Genomic DNA, 18,866 nt, shown 5'->3' on the forward strand with positions numbered 1-18,866 from the left:
ACTTACGCCTTCTCACTATCTCTGTAGGTAGTCAGTGCTATTATTGAATCGGGCAAGGCTTTGTCAAGGGAAGAAAAGAAGGCTGAGCGCTGTCCCCTGTTGTATCAGTGGCACAGGAAGCAGTATGTCGGAGCAGCCCATGGCATGGCCGGGATCTACTACATGTTAATGCAGGTGAGTGATGCTCTGAAATGCTAGTGCAGTGACCACATTATAACATATTAAATCAAATCTGAAATGGGAGCTGAAATTTTATTACAAACCAAGCAGGCTGCAATGAAATAAGGGTCCTACTTTGACTCATGGATCCCCAAGCAGGGACCTCCTGAGAGCACCTTCTGTGTGCACTTCGTGTTGGATTAAGTGTCTGTGGCCCACACTTTATTTCTGTCCATGTCCTCCTGCTCTCTTAATAGGGGAAAACCTTCAGGGAGCAGACAGGGCTTCCAGAATGCAGACTAGGGCAGGCTTTTTCATATTCAGATACCCCCAACTTGCTATCAGTTGTGTCCAGAATTTTTAATTAGTTTATTGTTGTGGTTATGATCTTGTCTCTGACTCATCCCTGACATCTACTAAATTAAGTACTGACTCTTCTGTCAGGCAGGCAAAGACCTCACCCCAAATATTGCTTTAACCTGTTTCCAGCTTTATGGCCTCTGGGTCCCTCCTCTGCTCTGTACGCAACCTGCAGGCAGACCTTGGCAACATTGCAGGTTCAGTTCCAGACTGCTACAATAAGCTAATATCGCAGTGAAGCAAGTCACACTAATTTTTTTGTTTCCCAGTGCATATAAAAGTTATGTTTACACTATACTGTAGTCTATTAAGCATGCAATAGCATTATGTCTTTTAAAAAAATGTACACACCTGAATTTTAAAATATTTTATTGCTGAAAACTGCTTAACCATCATCTGAGCCTTTAGTGAGTTGTAATCTTTTTTCAACAGTGACATCAAAGATCACTGATCACAGATCACCATAACAAATATAACAATGAAAAAGTTTGAAATATTTGCGAGAATTACCAAAATGTTTCACAGAAATACAAAATGAGCAAATGCTGTTGGAAAAATGGTGCCAATAGACTTGCTCGACTCAGAGTTGCCACAAACCTTCAATTTTTAAAAAATGCAAATGAAGCACAATAAAGCAAAGAACAATAAAATAAAGTCTGGCTGTACTTTTCTTTTTTTCCAATTAAGCCTTTTTTTATTCTGCCACACCCATAACAGAGTACTTTATAAACTTATTCAAAATTACAAAGCTAGTAAGTGAAGAAGCATAGATTAGAATTTAGGTCTTTTTGATTAAAAGCCCATATATTTCTTTTTTAAATTTTCGCTTACAGATTTCTTTTTTATTTTTCCTTTTGCATCATGCTGCTACTCACTAAAGGAAAATAGGAGATTCCTATCTACACAGGACTAGAACTCCCTTCTCTGCTGATTAGGTATCTTTGGTTATCATTGTAGAAAGTAAAACACGTATGTATTCCAATTTGTGAATTTTGTTTTTAGTGCAGACATGTTTCAAAAATAACCAGAATTCCATGTCTTGTTTTAAAATGGCAGTGCTGTTCTAGACAGTTGATAGATTGCCCATTTTTCTCTGTTTTCCCAGAGAAAGGTTTTGACAGTGGCTTTTGAACCTTTTTTTTTAAAGTGATAATACCCTTAGGGGAACATAATCGTATGAGAATCATACCAAGAAAAAATAATATAGATTTAGGTGTTTAATTTTGCTAGTTATTAGGGGGTTTTAAAGTGAAGAACATGGAAACACTATTTCGTAAGGATTCTGTTTAGAGATTGGTGTCAGCGTTCTCTTCCTGGTCGCTAAGCAGTGGTGTGCCTGAGCTGGTCCCGTGAGGCTGGCTGTGCAGCACATCTCCCCAGCAGTGCCCCCCTAGCCGTGCAGGGACTCCATGTGCAGTTTCATTTAGATAGCTATCAGAACGACATACACAAAAACTTTCAAAATATCACTGAAACAGAACTCCACTTTCACAATGAAGACTAAAGGAACAGTTCTCCTCTTGAAAATCGTCTCAAAACCTCAAGGAAAACAGAAAACAGACACCCAGCTTCTTTGATGAGACTTGCAGGTGTCTGGTGCCCCACACGACAAGTAGTCTGAGAGCAGAAGGAGGAACCAAGGAACAGTGGTGACCCGACAGGACAGGGACAGCTGCACAGGTGCCCGAGGAGGAGGACACCAGCAGGAAGCAAGCCAGGTGTCCTGCAGAGCCCTGCGCTCGGGAACTTACAGTGCCCTCGAAGGCAGGACCAGATGTGTGTTCAGATGGGGAGTGGGGTTTGGGCCACAGGAGAGCGTCTTTGAAAATCTTTGTGCAGCGCAGCAGGACCTCTGCATTGAGATCACCCTGCACGGCGGGGTGACTGGGGATAACAGTAAGTGGTGCGGGGGAATCGACCCAGTTCTTCTAGCTCCAGAAAGCCAGGTGTGGAGGAGAGTTGACGTTGAAGCACGGAAGTGAAAGTGGGGCTTCGTCACTGTGCACACGGTCAGCAGGAAGGCCTCCCTGCTGCCACAGCCAGCCTCGCACCAGCACCTTTCCCCACCTCACGTGAGGAACTGAAGTCTCCTTTTTGGAGAAACAGCCCAGATACACAACTTGTAGATACAGGTATATGAAAGTCCCCGTTTAAACAGTTAGCTAGCTGTCTGTGGTGGTTAATTTTACGTGTTCACTTGGCTGGGCTTCGGTGCCCAGATGTTTGGTCAGACATTATTCTGGGTGTTTCTGTGAGGGTGTTGGGTGATACTTACATTTAAACAGGTGGAGTTTTAGTGAAGAAGTTTGCTCTGCGCGTTGTGGGTGGGCCTTATCCAGTCAGTTGAAGGCCTCCCCTGAGCAAGAGGGAATTCCCCAGTGGACGGCCTTTGACTTCAACTTCAGCTTCATCTGCAGCGTCAGCAAGGATCGATGCGAATGTCTGCCTAGGCTTTAAGTAACCAGAGAAGTGAATTAATCCTAATTTTATATGTTCCTCAGTCTTCTAGGTAATTCATGCTTAACTATATTAGCCACAATGCGCAGGTTTAAAAAAAAATGTGGAAAAATAAGTTAAATGTTTTATGTTTATTTGTTTAAAAGCCAGCAGCAAAAGTGGACCAAGAAACCTTGGCAGAAATGGTGAAACCTAGTATTGACTATATGCGCCACAAAAGATTCCGATCTGGGAATTATCCATCCTCGCTAAGCAATGAGACAGACCGACTGGTGCACTGGTGCCACGGGGCCCCCGGTGTCATCCACATGCTCATGCAGGCGTACAAGGTCAGTGCTGCAGGGCGTGTCCTTAGCACCCGATGTGCACAGGCACTTCAGTTTGGTTTTGGTAATAAGCACATTTCCTTGCAAACTAAAAACCTTTTAGAGTTAATATTTTTATTGGTAAACAGAAAGTCTTTTTATCTCAGTGTTCATCACCACTATAGTTATAGTTGTAAGTGTGTGTGTGTGTATTTTAACAGGAATTATATTCACGTGTAAAAGAAAATCTAGATGACATAAGGATGAATATCCAATAAGGCAGGAGGCAGCACTATAACCAAATGCTTTTTGTTTGACTTCACATCATTTGATTTCCTTGCTCGAATAAGCCTGTATTGGTAGATGATGATTATGATGTTGATGATTCAGGAGCTTTTAACTTTCAGTTTTAAATTATTATAAAATTATTTACAAAAGATGGGTGTGGCATTCAAATTTTTACATATATGGGGCATTAATGGAAATTAGGCAGTACCTTTACTGATGAATTGTAGTAGACTCAAGATCTGTGTGGGCACAATATTAAGAATACTGTTGATTTCTCTCCTGGACTTAGAATTATCATGTAAGTTGAAAGTAAATAGTGCTTCTTTTGCAATTTTATTTTTCTTTTAATGTTTGTAACAGTCGATGTTGGAGGTTGTTGCTTATACACCAGAGTAAACAAATGTGACTGCAGTGATTGATTAGTGTTTGGGCAAGGTCTCTTAGTTTTACATAAAGTTACTGGAGCAGAATTCACATGTCTACCTGAAGATTACAGAAGAACTGGTCCCTGAATCAATTTTATTTTCCTTTTGTGTTTAATTATAATAAATCATTTAGAAAAAATGTGGGGAATTATCTTTCATGATTTAGGCTAATATCTCAGAAGTTTTTAGTCCTACAGCAACACCACAAACATTCACATAGTATAAAAGTCAGGTATGAGCATTCAAGAAAATAACCCAGAAAGTTATGATGTTTGATGAGAGAAAGGCACAATGAAGTATATACTTTTTGGAAATCCGAAGAACTTAACGATTCATCTTCTTAACAATAACTCAGCTTTTAAATTAAAATAGAATTCTGTTCAAATCACTGCCTCCCCTTTTCTAAAACTTTAGAGAAAATGTAACTTCAGTGACATAGAAATGAGTCTGTAATATTATAAATATCCAACCATAATATCTGAGCACAGTATTGACAACACAAACGGGAATCCTTTGATTCTCAAAATAGATGTATGACTGTTAAAAACTGAAAGCTTCTATTTGTCAAACTCCTTTTCCCTTTTACTTTAAAAAGGATCAGCCATAGAGGTGGGCACTTCTGGTGGCTGGTAATCTTGGCTTCTAGGGGTCTCCCCACTCCTGCTTTAGCAGCTGAGCCCTGGGCAGTAAGAAGTGGTCAGGAGCCAGGGCTCCCAGTGGGCCCCTGTCCTGGGCAGTTACATTTCTATTAGCCCTGTTGACTGTGGCCACCATCTGCTTCCACCACTGCTGGTACCAAGGGAGCAAGTGCAGCAGAGCCCTGCTGCCAGCAGGGCCACCATGTCAGCCCGGATCTGTGTGCAGAGAACGCTAGGTGCCTTTCCCACCCCACTGATTTCAAAACAGAAGTTCCTCTTTTCCAGAAAGCATGGACAATGTCAGTAAGTTCCCATACTTAGTCACTAAAACTTAATTTTGCCCATTTACATCAAGATTCCCAAACATGAGGAAACAGAGGAATAGCGGAATCTTCTGGGCCAGGAGGCAGCAGTGGTAATTTGAAGAAGCATAGATAATACCTTTTTACAATTGGGGGTGAAAATATGTCTTCAGAGCGTAAATTAGTGAGTGGAGTATGAAGTTTGTATTTGGCCAGGGCAGGGAGTGGCACAAAGCTAGAGAAACACAACTCTAGATTCTTATTTTTTCTCAGGTTATTGTTAACTCCAATTAAGAGGGTCCATGTCCATTGAAGCCATTTCTTAAAATGAGGAGGTGTTTAAATTTTGTGTAGCAATAAGCTTTCAGCAGTTTCTTATGCTGGCACATAAAGTTGTAAGTTCTTCAGGAGCACTTAGGAAGGCATAAGGTGTTCAAGTATTTGAAAAAAAATATTAATATCTTTCACAAATAAAACTATAAATTGAGTCCAGATTCACTAAATTTGTCTTCCCCTCCTATAGATGCTAATCACATTTCACATAGGGTATATATTCTTGTTGGTAAGAACATGTATTGTTTGAAATTACATAGTACTTTCGATGATCTTGGAAAAAATGTTAAGACTTTTAACAGTATTTCTGTCCTGTATTAGGAGTTTTGTTAATTGCAAATGATTTCCTAACAGTTACATTTGTGGACCTCATAGCTGGAATCTATTTTGATGAATAGTTATGATCAATTCTTAATTATCTGACAGTAAATTATAGGTAATGGTAACAAATTCTACCACCTTCTAACCACACATTTAGGCCCTATAGGGCATTAGCAGTTTCTGTGGACTCAGCCACTAATAAATAAATGCTAACATTGGTCAAATAAAATTATATTTGGTAAAGTAAACATGTTGCCCAAGAAGACCATGTAAGTCTACCATAGTGATATCAAAGTAATCCTTTGATTCTGGGCTAAATGTGTGAAACAACCATACCTTCCCCTCTTGCACCCACAAACCTGCTCTGAAATTCTCACAATAGAACTGTGTTAGAAATGCATCCTGATGGTCAACTCTTGACTGTCCATCGGATGTTTTCATATAAATTATTTTCCAAAAGCTCCTTTGTAAGTTGATTATTTCTAACATGGAGTGTCTTTCTAGGTGGTGTATATCAGAATCACCTGGAGAGATTATTTCCCAAACTATACTTTCTTTCCTTCCTTCTCAAGAATCTGGTACCTTCCATATATTAAGCATCATTTGTAAATGTACCACGGTGTATGCCTTTGTTTTTCAGTTGTTTCTGGTTTTTTACTGTTGTGAATAAGCTATAGTGTACATTCTTGTACAGGTCTTTTTGTAAACATATGTTTACATTTCTTTGGGGCCAATAACTAGGAGTGGAATTGCTTGATCAGAAGGTAGCTTGTTTAGTTTCATAAGACACTGCCAGATCTTTTCTCAAAGGGCTGTACCATTTTACCTTCCATCAGTGTAAGAGAGCTCCAGTTGCTCCACATCTCTGCCAACACTTGGTGTTGAAAGTCGTCTTAATTTTATTCTGGTGTGATTTTAATTTGTGTCTTCCTGATGATTAATGATATCAAGCAATTTTGCTTGTGCTCATGAGTTGTTTGTACAGTGGACCCTTGAACAGCATGGGTTTGAACTGTGTAGGGCCACTTATACATGGATTTTTTTCAATAAATCCAGTACTGTGATGCCATAAGTCCTCGGTAGGCCGAGTACGAGGATGCAGAACAGCATACAGAGAGGGCCCACTGTAAAGTTATACAAGGATTTTCAGCAAGGTGGGGGCCAGCGCCCCAACCCCCATGTTCAAGGGTCAGCTGTGCATCTTTGTTGAGTGTCTGTTCATATCTTTTACCGACATTATTTTATTTATTTATTATCCTTTTATTATTGAATTGAAAAAATTCCTTCATATGTTCTGGTTGTAAGTCCTTTTGTCAGATATGTTTTGGAAATAATTTCTCCCAGTCTGTAGTTGGCCTAATCATATTTATGGTATCTTGTAATGAATAGAGTTTTAAATTCTGGTAAAATCTGCCTTATCAGTGTGGTTTTTTTTAATGGCAAGTATTTTCTGTCTCTTGTCTAAGAAGTTTTACTTAATACTAGGTTATACAGATAATATTCTCCTACATGCTTCATGGATTTAGATTTTACATTTAGAACTGTCTCAAGTTTTATATATTATGTGAAGGAAGGAATGAGGTTCTTTTTTTTTTTTATTGGCTGTGTTGGGTCTTTTTTTTTTTTTTTTTTTGCTGTGCTTGGGCTTTCTTTAGTTGCGGTGAGTGGGGGCTACTCTTCGTTGTGGTGCACAGGCTCCTCATTGTCGTGGCTTCTCTTGTTGTGGAGCACAGGCTCTAGGCGCATGGGCTTCAGTAGTTGCAGCACATGGGCTCAATAGTTGTGGCTCATGGGCTCTAAAGCACAGGCTCAATAGTTGTGGCGCACGGGCTAGTTGCTCCGCAGCATGTGGGATCTTCCTGGAGCAGGGATCGAACCTGTGTCCCCTGCGTTGGCAGGCGGATTCTTAGCTACTGCGCCACCTAGGAAGCCTGGTTCTTTTTTTTTTTTTTTTTAACTGTAAGAGTATCTGATTGTTCCCTCATCATTTGTTGAAAAGACATTTATTTCCCCCATTGACTGATTTGGTACCTATAGAGGCACTAGTTCAAAAATCAAATGACCTAGTAAATGTAGGTTTATTTCTGGACTCTCTATTCTGCTACTTTGGCCTCTTTATCTGTCACTCTGATACCATGGATTACTCTAGCTTTACTGTAAGTTTTGAAATCAAATAATTTAAGACTTCAACTTTGTTCTTCTTTTTTAAAATTGCTTTAACTATTCTAGATCCTTTGCATTCCCATATAAATTTTAGAAATCAGTTTGTCAACCTCTACACAAGAGGCTTGTTGGGATTATGACTGAGATTGCATTCAATCTATAGATTAGTGTTGGTAGAACTGATATCAATAGAGTGTTCGTATCCACAAATAAGGTATATCTCTTCACTTTTCACATTTTCTTTCATGTCAGCAATATTTTATAGTTTTTGATGTCTATTTTTAAAGTGTGTCTCTTCACAGTCGGGACTTGTCTAGCAGTGCAGTCTAACAACATCAGCCTTTAATTTGGAATGTTTAGTTCATATATAGTTAATGGAATTATTTATATGGTGGGATTTAGCTCTGCCATTTTTCCATGTGGTTTCTATTGGCTGCATCTTGGGACTTTTTTTTCCTCCTCTGTTTTTTCTTTCTTGCCTTTTTAGGGAGGTAAGAGAGATGAACTAGATATTTTCTGGATTCCACTTTAATTTCTGTTGACTCTTTGTATCTATGTACATTTTTTAGTGGTTGCTAAATATACATCTTTAACATTGTGATGTATAAATTGCAATACACATCCTTAACTTTTCACTCTGCTTAGAATTAACATTGTACACGTCACATAAAATGTAAGGAAGTAGTGAGTGCCTAGTTCTTGACTGCAGTTCTGTACATCTTTATTGCATCCATCAGATGTATCAACAAATGTTATACACCCCCAATATAGTTTTATAATTTTTGCTTTTTAAATAGTCATATGTATTTTAAAGAAATTAAGACAAGCAAAAAAAATGGTCTTTGATATTTATTTGTGTTTCCTCTTTTCAGTGCTCTTCATTCCTTCTTAAAGGTCCAGCTCTCTGTCGATTATCAAGCCCAAAGAACTTCCTTTAGCATTTCTTATAGTCCAGGTGTGGTGACAACACATGGATTATCACTTATCTTAAATTTGTCTTTATTTCACCTTCATTCTTTTTTTTTTTTAATGGAAAATAAAGGACAGTATATTTTAGTTGCAGTGTATACATTTGGATCCCAACTCATTGCTAAACAATCCCAGGCCTCAGGCCCTGCCTTGGGTAGTGAGCACCGTATGGACACCCTGTTTTTCTGTCTGGAACCACTCCCTTGAATGCACCAATTGGAACTCCCCTGGCCTGGCTTTCACTGATTCAGCAGATTACTTAGGAGAGGGTGATCCATTGTCAAAGAGATGATTCTTGCAAGGAATGCACATCTGGCAAACAGCCTTCAGTTTGTAGATTATTGTGGTGTCTGTGGTAACAAGGTTTCTGTATCTTTTTCCAATTTAAGAAAATTTCTATCAGTCCTCTGTGATGATGATGTGTGGTTCTTGACATGTGAATGACCAGATATAATTCTAACAGTGGAATTCCTACTGTTACATATCCGTGTGGCCCTGGTGGGTGTTTTGTACCGAATTGCTTTATAGTTTTCAAGGTGAGCTTGACATTTTGGGGTTGTTAGTACATCTGCTTTACATACCAGGGAACTTTTCCTAATATAGGTGAAAGTTTTGGTTACTTCCTGGTTGTTCCTACAGTGGTAATTTCCATGGGCAAAATCTGAAACTATCCCTCTGGGTGTCGTGCTTCAGTCTTCCTTCCACCTCTTGTGGTGGTTTGTGAAGAATGCTGTCCTTACCATGAACATCTAGATCAATTCTGTGGACTTTTCTTTATTATTCAAAAACTGCGGAGAACAGAGGTTTTGTAATAACTGGTCCAGAAATTTCCTAGCACTTTAGGAATGCCTAACAATAAGCAAAAGCAATGAGAGAGATGAATATTGCCCTGTACTTAAGAAAACTCAATTCTGCTGCCCCATCAGATTGGCTGCTAAGTCTAAATGGAGGATGTAAAAAAAATTGAAGTGGAAAATTGTTAAGGATTCCTTCTCTTCAAGAGCTTCAATGGAAATGCCTCTTAAGAATTAGTTTTTTAATTAACTACTAAAATACTGTAAGTTTAATCTCTTAATAAAGTGAGTATTGTTACTGGAAGAAGTCTTAGTAAATGAATCACCTGTAACTTCACTTCTACTTGTGAGAATAAAAAAAGCTGTTAAGTAGTGTTGTTAACTTCTTGTCACGTTTGTTTCTTGGCAAGTCCAAACCCTCTTACCAATCCAGTTTCACTGAATATGAACTCATTTTTCCTTTTTTGATATTTTCCTTAAAGATTTTAATTTTAATAGTTGAAATCATCTTGAAGAAGATAAAGGAAATATTGGATAAGAAGGAAGGGAAAAACCTTTATTTCCTTGGAGCAGACATTGTTATTCAGAGTATTTATGAAGAAATTATAAAGTGGGGAAAGCGGGGAGGATTGGGGGGGAATGAATTGGGAGATGGGGATACTAAATTGTACACTCTAAATATATGCTGTTTATTGCCTGTTAACTGTATCTCAATAAAAGTTCTTAAAAAAAATTAAAAACACCGTAGCAATAAGACAAATAATGGTTTGCACCCCAAAGGCTGTTCCATGTAGTCACATATTAAACCATAAAAGAAAAAGATAAACCCAGTTTTCCCTTGGAAAAGCTTAAGAGGCAGAGGGAGTAAGGTCAGAATCTATAGCTCAGTGGAAGAATACACAAGGTATTAAAAAAGTCTGAATTTTACTTCATACGATGAAATCCACAGCAGGCTTATACAGAGGAGAGAGAGGAGCAAGGTCTCGGGGACCAGGTCTGAGGAAAGGACAGGGTATGTTCTAGTCCACAGTGGTTCTGAAGAGTTAGATGTGCTCTGCAAAGGGTTAGATGTGAAACAGTGTGGTCTCCGGGCTGTGGCACCACGGCTCCTACTCTTCACTCTCTTTTGTTCTATTTTTTTTATTGAAGTATAGTTGACTTACAGTGTTGTGTTAGTTTCAGGTGTACAGCAAAGTGACATATATCTATATATTATATATATATATATATATATCCTTTTTCAGATTATTTTCCCTTATAGATTATCACAAGATATTGAGTGTAATTCCCTTGTGCTATGCAGTAGAACCTTGTTTATTTTATATATAGTAGTGTGTGTATGTTAATCCTAAACTCCTAATTTCTGTCTCCCCTTTTTCCCCTTTGGTAACCATAAGTTTGTTTTCTATGTCTGTGGGTCTGTTCCTGTTTTGTAAGTAAGTTCATTTATATCATTTTTTTAGATTCCATGTATAAGCGATAACATATGATGTTAGTCTTTCTCTGTCTGGCTTACTTCACTTTGTATGATAATCTCTAGGTCCATCCATGTTGCTGCAAATGGCATTATTTCATTCTTTTTTATGGCTTATATTCCACTGTATATATGTACCACATCTTCTTTATCCATTCCTCTATCTCTGGATATATAGGTTAATTCCACGTCTTGGCTTTTGTAAATTTCACCTTCATTCTTTGAAGATATTTTTGCTGAATATCTACACTGACAGGTTTTTTTTCCTTTCAGTTCTTTAAAGATACTGCTCCACTGTCTGCTGGCCTTCACTATGTCTAAGATGTTAATCATTCTTCATACTGTTCTCTTACAAGTAGTCTGTGTTTTCTCTGGAAGCTTTTGAGATTTCCTCTTACTTTTTAGTTTTCGATATTCTATCATGTACCTATGTGTATCTGTTTGTGTTTATCCTGCTTGAGAGCCTTTAAGCTTCTTGAACTTGTAATTGTATATTTTTCACTACATTTGATAATGTTAGGCCTTTACTTTCCAACAGGTCTCTGAGGCTTCTGTTTTTGTTTTTGTTTTAAGATCAAGGATTATCATCTTCAATCCTTTTTTTTTTAATTTATTTATTTTATTTATTTATTGGCTGCATTGGGTCTTCGTTGCTGCACACAGGCTTTCTCTCGTTGCGGCAAACGAGGGCTACTCTTCGTTGTGGTGCGTAGGCTTCTCAGTGCAGTGACTTCTCTTGTGGTGGTGCATGGGCTTCAGTAGGTGTGGCATACAGGCTCAGTAGTTGTGGCACACGGGCTTCATTGCTCCGCAGCATGTGGGATCTTCCCCCGACCAGTGATCGAACCTGTTTCCCCTGCATTGTCAGGCAGATTCTCAACCACTGCACCACCAGGGAAGTCCCGAGTCTTTTGTTTTTCATCTTGTTTCTTTTCTGTAATTCAGATTGTATAATTTCTGTTTATTTAGCTTCATATTCACTTATGAGTTCTTCTCTATTAAGCCTTATTCAATAATTTTTTAATTTCACCTATTGGTGTTTTTTCAGTTCCTGAACATCTATTTCATTTTATAGTAAAGTTTCTCTGAGATTTCCAAACCATTCATTGATGACACGTATAGTTTCTTTTTCATCCTTAAGGATTTTTAATAACTGCCCCAAATCCTTGTCTTCGTTTTCAACATTTGGTCATGTGAGCATGAGTTCGTTTTGTTACTTGAGCAGACAGACTCAGAGGTGTCACGATGACTCACCCAAAGTTACACACAGTCAATAGTTGTGGAAGAGGGAATCCAACCAATGTCTTCTGACTCCAGATCTCTTATGTTTTCCTCTGCACTGCACTCTCTCTTCAAACTTTTTGTCATGACACTTCCCAGGGAAATTTACAGTTTGAGAGCAGTAATGTGGATCAGTAAATACATCTTCTGGCCAAGTTACGATGGCTACAATGTAGAGAAGATAAATCTGTGAATAAATCTGGGAGCTTTCTTCGATGTTCATAAGATTTTCAGGTGTCCCACTATTAAAAGCAATTCCTCACTTGGAGCGTGACTGTATGATAGTAGTGGGTGCAGTGGACATGCTGCCGGAGCCGGGGAAGGCAGGTAAAGCTCGCTGTGTGGGGGTGCCTCTAGCAGCTTCAGTCTAACCAGGGGGACGGGGGCAACGGGAAAGACGTCCGATTAATTTCACGTACTCCTGGGCGACCACCAGGAAGGACCCAATCAGGTTGTCTTAAAGACAACTCTCTGTGATTTTATGACATATCCTCTAAAGCAGTCTCCTTTCACCTATCAGCTTTGACTTAATTTTTTTAGGATGGGAAAAAGTTTCTTTTTATAATTTATTTTAAGAGGTTTAAGATGCAGATGAGAGGATGAAGTATTTGTGCTGGTGTGATGACACAGAAAGAATAGTAGTTAATGACAGCACAGAAGTAGCCCTGTATGCCAGGCAGTGTTCTAAGAGCTCCTTGTATGTCATTTCATTTTCATACAACAAGCTGCTGAGGTGAAGAAATGGTATCTTTTGATAGTAAAGAAAACTAAGACATAAGAGGTGACTTGTCCTCAGCCACATTTAAAAGGTGACAGAACTGAGATTCAGACTCAGGGACCCCAGCGTTTGTGTCTCAGCTGCTTTCATGACTGAGAATCTTACTTCTGACCCTGGCGAGGTTCTGCACCAGGAGCAGTGACTGAAATGCGGATCCACCTCTAGAAGCCGATCACAGTTCAGTCGCTTTGTTTCTCCTGTGCCTCAGAGCCTCCTCAGCCGGGTGCCCAGGAGTCACTGCTCAGCAGTCACAAGGAGGATCCTGTTTGCCGCCCCAGGGAGCTCTCCTCCAGTGACTTTTGCCTCCACTCCATGGTCCAAAACTCATTTGCATTAGAATGGAATGAGCTAAGCAGTGGAGATTGCTAATAACAGATTCTGAGGAGAGGACTGGGGAAAGAAAATAAATGAAATGCGAGGAGACAGAGAAGAGTGTCAGGGGGAGTCGGGGGAGGCGAATGCCTCCCTGTGCGGGCGCTTCCCTCCACCAAGCGCGTTTGTCTCTCCGTCCCCGTAAACCACTGTGTGGAGACGGTGCTGCCTGCTGCTGGGGCCCGGATGCTCTGTGTGGGTTTCCTCGTGACGGTTTATGACAGCTCATCAGGTGCGTTGGATGTGTGGCTGACCTGGGGTGTGGAATGTTCTTGGCAGGACAGCGTGGAATCCTCAACTGCAGGAGTGTCACAGCTGCAGCCTGTAGGAAGCACAAGGTGGTTTATTTGTGACAGAGCATCTCACCAAAGAGATCTGGTAGCTTTCCTTATAATTTTTTGAACTTTAGAACTGCTTTTGGAAAACCATGCGCTGGAAGGCAGGCGAAGAGGGGAGAGGAGTGGGTTGGGATTGCAAGGTGCCTGGTGTGGTGGTGCCGCTGCCGCCGCCGGGCTTGGCTTATCCCAGTGTCATTTCAGGTTTCCCAATGTCATGCAGTTTTCTCAACAGAAAGGGGAAATATTTTGCTAACTCATTATATAAGACATCTGCTTAACTGCTTTGTTTTCCATTGCCCAGGTTTTTAAGGAGGAGAAGTACTTGAAGGATGCCATGGAGTGCAGTGACGTGATTTGGCAGCGGGGTTTGCTGAGGAAGGGCTATGGGATCTGTCACGGGACCGCAGGGAATGGCTACTCTTTCCTTTCCCTTTACCACCTCACATGGGATAAAAAGTACCTCTACCGCGCTTGTAAGGTAAGCACATCTCTATCCAAACGGCTTCTTAGCCCTCCAGAGCACACACAGAGCCCCAAAATATCTCTCTCCTTCTTCAGACATGCTTCTCCCAACACTGCGGTTTCTTCTGCACAGCCTTGTCCCTGGAGGCCCTGTGCCTCGGCAGTCCCATCTGTACAATGGGACTAAGGAGTGGAAATGCATCCTGGAGTCCCATGCACTCCTGTGCGTTTATTAGCTTCATGACTTTGGGGCGCCCCTTCTTCAAGCCTCAGTTTCCTCATCTCTGAAAATACTACTGACCTCCTAAATTTGCTCCAAGAAGAATTAACGGAGATAATGCGCAGATCATCAGTAGTTGCCCCTGCTTAAAATCCTCCAGTGGTCTCCCACTGCCTGTGAATAGAACCTACAGCCCCAAATGGGAGAGCCCCATGCGCTCAGTCCTCGCTGCCTCCTTACCGCCTCACTCCATGCCCTGCACGCAGCTGTGCTGCTCCGCTCTCCACAGGGTGCAGCGTGCCTGGGGCTCCCCTGAGATCTGCCTGGGGGAGAGGACCTCTGAGGTCTCCCCAGTGACGGAGCCACCGGGTCACTCACTGTGTGCGCCTGCTTGTTCTTGGTGTGCCGCGCACTAGACCGTGAGCCGCGTGACCTTACTAGTCGATGTCCCGACCCCACCCAGTGCCTAGGACAGTGCCCAGCACCAAGTAGAGACTTCATAAATGTGTGTCGGATGTGTGGAAACGAACGCACACAGCAAGACTCAGTAAATGTTTGCTGGCATTTTTATTACTATACACACGTCACAAAATAGAGACACAGAAAAAAAGATTGGAAGAAAATACACCAAAATGTACAATGACCCTAGATAGATGGAGGCATTCGGGATGCCTTATATTTATTATTGTTATGAAGCCTTTTCTCAAACCAGGTGGAGCAGAGCCCTCCCTCCTGGTGCCCCGAGACACACATGTGGTCATGGTGCCCACACTCACAAAAGCTGCATAGGGTGTTGTGGGGGCACAGAGGGCAGCCGCCCAACCCGGGCCACAGTAGTGACGTGTGGGCCGAGACCTAAAGCAGAGCTGGAGATTGAGCAAGAGGAGGGGAGCCAGCAGAGGAAACTGGAGGGGTGAGCACCCCGCGGTCTGGCCTGCCACGTCCCCGCGGCCAGAACAGAGCAGGAGATGGAGTCAGAGAGGTGAGGGGCAGCTCAGGCGAGCAGCCATCACGGTAGCAGATGGGTAAGAAAATACGGTGATCGGGGAGGACGTCATGGGGGTGAGGCACAGCTCGTTTTTTAAAGATGTGGAGCTTTTTGGGTGGGCCAGGAAGGCCTGGCCTGGGGAGGTAGCGTCCATCCTTGCAGGAGAAGAGAACATCCCAGGAGGAGAAGAGCCCCTGCAGAGCCACGGAGGCAGGCACAGCGCAGTGCAGCCTGATACCCCGCGTGCTCAGTGTTGGGGGATGCCAAGGGTGAGAGGTGAATTCAGAGGGATAAAGGCGAAAGAAAACGAGTCCTTCCCTTCAGTCAGTAGATCTCAACCTCGGTTACACCTTAGAATCACTGGGCGCTTTAAAGGAGTGCCTGGGCCCCACCCCAGTTACGTGGGAGCCCAGGCCCCATGGCGCCTGCTTCTGGGAGGTTCTCATCACCAGCCGCACCTCCTCATCTGCAAGGTGGGGCTTCACAGGGGTTCGTAATTCCTGTTCAGACTCCTCGCTCGAAAGGTTTGCAGTGGCCGCAGTGGAATGGATGAGGTAGAGGTAAACAGTCTGGGTTTCTCCAAATTGTTGCTTAATAATTAATGTGAGAAGTGTTGAGTTATAAACCAAGGGCGTTGGCATTGGCCTAATGAGGAGAAATTTAGAAACACTTAGGGTGCTGAGGCCACAGATCTTAGCGGGGGTTTTTAATGTGGAGAAGACAGAAATGTGTGAAAGTCTCCCTGATGTCTGACTGAGGAAACCACATAGATGGTGCACCACACAAGCTAGAAGAGCGAGCAGATTTGGAGGGTAGAAAGCAGTGTGTTATTGTATATGTGCTGAATTTATGGTTCTTTATATACATATGACCAAAAAGAATGTTAGCGTGAGCAAAAAAGGGAAATGTATTATAATGTTATAAAGATCCATTGAAGAGGTTTAAGAAGGAAGGGTCAGGGAGCTCAAAGGAAATTGCTGAGAAAGCTAAGGGATGCGTTTTCAAGATGAACAGGGTGGTCACTGGGCAGTGGGTGGGTCAGGGAGCGGAGCGGAGAGGAGCGGGGCGGGCGTGCGGGCTGCGTGTTCAGCAGCGCGGCTGGGAATGAGCCCAGAGAGCGCAGCCCGGCGAGCCGTTTCAGAGCCGGGGTTTTAATGTAGGCGGAGCGCCGCTGGGGGCAGGAGGCCGTCCTAGAAAAGACGGAAAGTTGCTGTTGGCTTGTGAGATTTCTGTCTTCTCGACAGCCTTCCTAGGCAAATTCCCCCTCACAGATGAGGAAACAGGCCTCCCCAGGTGACAGAACTTGCCAGGTCTCACCTGCTTAGATGAGGTGCAGGTCCCCCCGGCCCACGCTCCTGACGCTCCGTTCCCTGCGAGTCTGGCTGCTTTGATTCCTGGTGAATTCACGGCAGTGTCTTATTTGTTCCACTTTGACCACGTGAAATCCCCACTCTTAAAAAAGAAATGTCTCCCTTCCTAGTTTGCAGAGTGGTGTCTAGAATACGGAGCACATGGGTGCCGCATTCCTGACAGACCCTATTCTCTCTTTGAAGGTAAGAGTGAAGGAAAACTCCAGGTTTGAGTAACTGGGTGTGTGCATTTGGTTCTCCTGACTCTGTGTACCATCACAGTTGATCTTACTCAGTAATCGCTGCACAGCTGGTAAATGCTGTGCGCAGAGTCGTTCATTGCTGAAAATTACGTTGAGTCTCTTTACCTTGCCTGTTTTGTGCTCCTGTGAACTTCTTCCAAGTATTTTTAGATCTTTTGTGAAGTGTATGTTCATATACTGGTTGCTGCTCAGTAATGGAAGAAATACTAAATTTACTCCTCTGCATTTCACCTGTGATATTGTACATATAGTATTGATCTATTCACAGCAAACTCAAGTTATTTAAATACATTTAATCATTTAAGTCATAGAAAAATAATAAGAAAATATTGAAGAAAGTTCTGAAAAACGAGCAGTAAAAAACCAAACACAATAAGAGTCTGTTGCAGGCACAATACATAGAATATAATTCAGGAAAACAAAACAGAAGTCCTACAGAGACTCAGATATTCTTTGGGGGGGGTGTGTGTGTGTGTGTGTGTGTGTGTGTGTGTGTGTGTGTGTGTGTGTGTGAAGTGGTAATTTGGAACATAAGCCTCAGAAACCAGAGGGCAAAGGTTAAATCATGTTGGGATGAATTGATGATAACTTTTTAATTACCTTAGAGCCACATTTTATAGTAATTCCAAAATAAATTTCAAAAGGAATAAATGATTGAATACTTTTTAAAAAATCAAATAATAGATGTGTGTTGAATCTTGTCAGGTTCTTTTCTTGCATCAATTGATGACATCATGCAGTTTTTCTTCTTCAGCCTCTTAGCATTGTGGATTACATTGGTTCTTTTTTTTTTTTAATAAATTTATTTATTTATTCATTGGCTGTGTTGGGTCTTCGTTGCTACACACAGGCTTTCTCTAGTTGTGGTGAGTGGGGGCTACTCTTCATTGTGGTGCGCAGGCTCCTCATTGCCGTGGCTTCTCTTGTTGCAGAGCACGGACTCTAGGCGCGTGTAGGCGCGTGGGCTTCAGTAGCTGCGGCACATGGACTCAATAGTTGTGGCTCACGGGCTCTAGAGCACAGGCTCAATAGTTGTGGCACACGGGCTTAGTTGCTCCGCAGCATGTGGTATCTTCCTGGGCCAGGGATCGAACCTGTGTCCTCTGCATTGGCAGGTGGATTCTTAACCACTGCGCCACCTAGGAAGTCCCACATTGGTTCATTTTTAAGTATTAAGCCAACCTTGCATCTCTGGAATAAACCTTACTACGCCATAGTGTACGGTTCTTTTTTATGTATTGCAGAATTATATTTGGTAGTATTTTGTTGAGGATTTTTGCATCTGTATTTATGAGGAATATTGGCCTGTAGTTTTCCTTTTTTATACTGTCTTTGTATGGTTTTTCTATCTGGCTAATACTGGCCTAATAAACTGTATTGGAAAGTATCTTCTCTGTTTTCTGTAATATGTTGTGTATTAATTGGTGGAAGAATTCTAATTTAAATCTTTGGTAGCATTCTTCAGTGAATCTTCCTAGCCTAGAAATTTCTTTTTCGGGAGTTTTAAATTTATAAATTCAATTTGTTTAATAGGTTACAAGGCTGTTCAAGTTGTCTGTTTCATATTCAGTGAGTTTTAGTAGTTTGTATTTTCAAGATATTGCTCTGTTTCACTTGCAGGGTCAAATTTATGTGCACTTGAGCTTTGGTGGCATTCCTTCATTATCTTTTTGATGTCTGAATTGTCTGTAGTGATATGCCATATTTTATTTCTGCTATTGGTAATATTTTAATCATATAATAGATAAATGAGCAAAAATTAGAGCATTTATCATTATCTTTTGCAGGATAAGATCCTTTTAATATTCAAAGAAACCATAATGAAAA

At 41.5% G+C, this 18,866-nt stretch overlaps 1 protein-coding gene across 4 annotated transcripts in view; it reads left to right on the forward strand.

Moving 5' to 3' along the window:
- Positions 1-18,866, forward strand: part of LANCL2 (LanC like glutathione S-transferase 2) — a 60,833-nt gene that overhangs the window by 40,668 nt on the left and 1,299 nt on the right. For 3 of the 4 annotated variants that reach the window (XM_057731404.1, XM_057731402.1, XM_057731405.1), the window contains exons 5-8: positions 28-174; positions 3,123-3,305; positions 14,059-14,235; positions 16,908-16,980. In XM_057731404.1, the coding sequence (XP_057587387.1) occupies positions 28-174; positions 3,123-3,305; positions 14,059-14,235; positions 16,908-16,980 (580 nt within the window). The remainder of the gene's footprint in view (positions 1-27; positions 175-3,122; positions 3,306-14,058; positions 14,236-16,907; positions 16,981-18,866) is intronic. The other variant, XM_057731406.1, reaches the window with a different exon arrangement.

The sequence above is a fragment of the Hippopotamus amphibius genome, chromosome 4 (genome assembly GCF_030028045.1).
Source record: "Hippopotamus amphibius kiboko isolate mHipAmp2 chromosome 4, mHipAmp2.hap2, whole genome shotgun sequence".
NCBI classification, from domain to species: Eukaryota; Metazoa; Chordata; class Mammalia; order Artiodactyla; family Hippopotamidae; genus Hippopotamus; species Hippopotamus amphibius.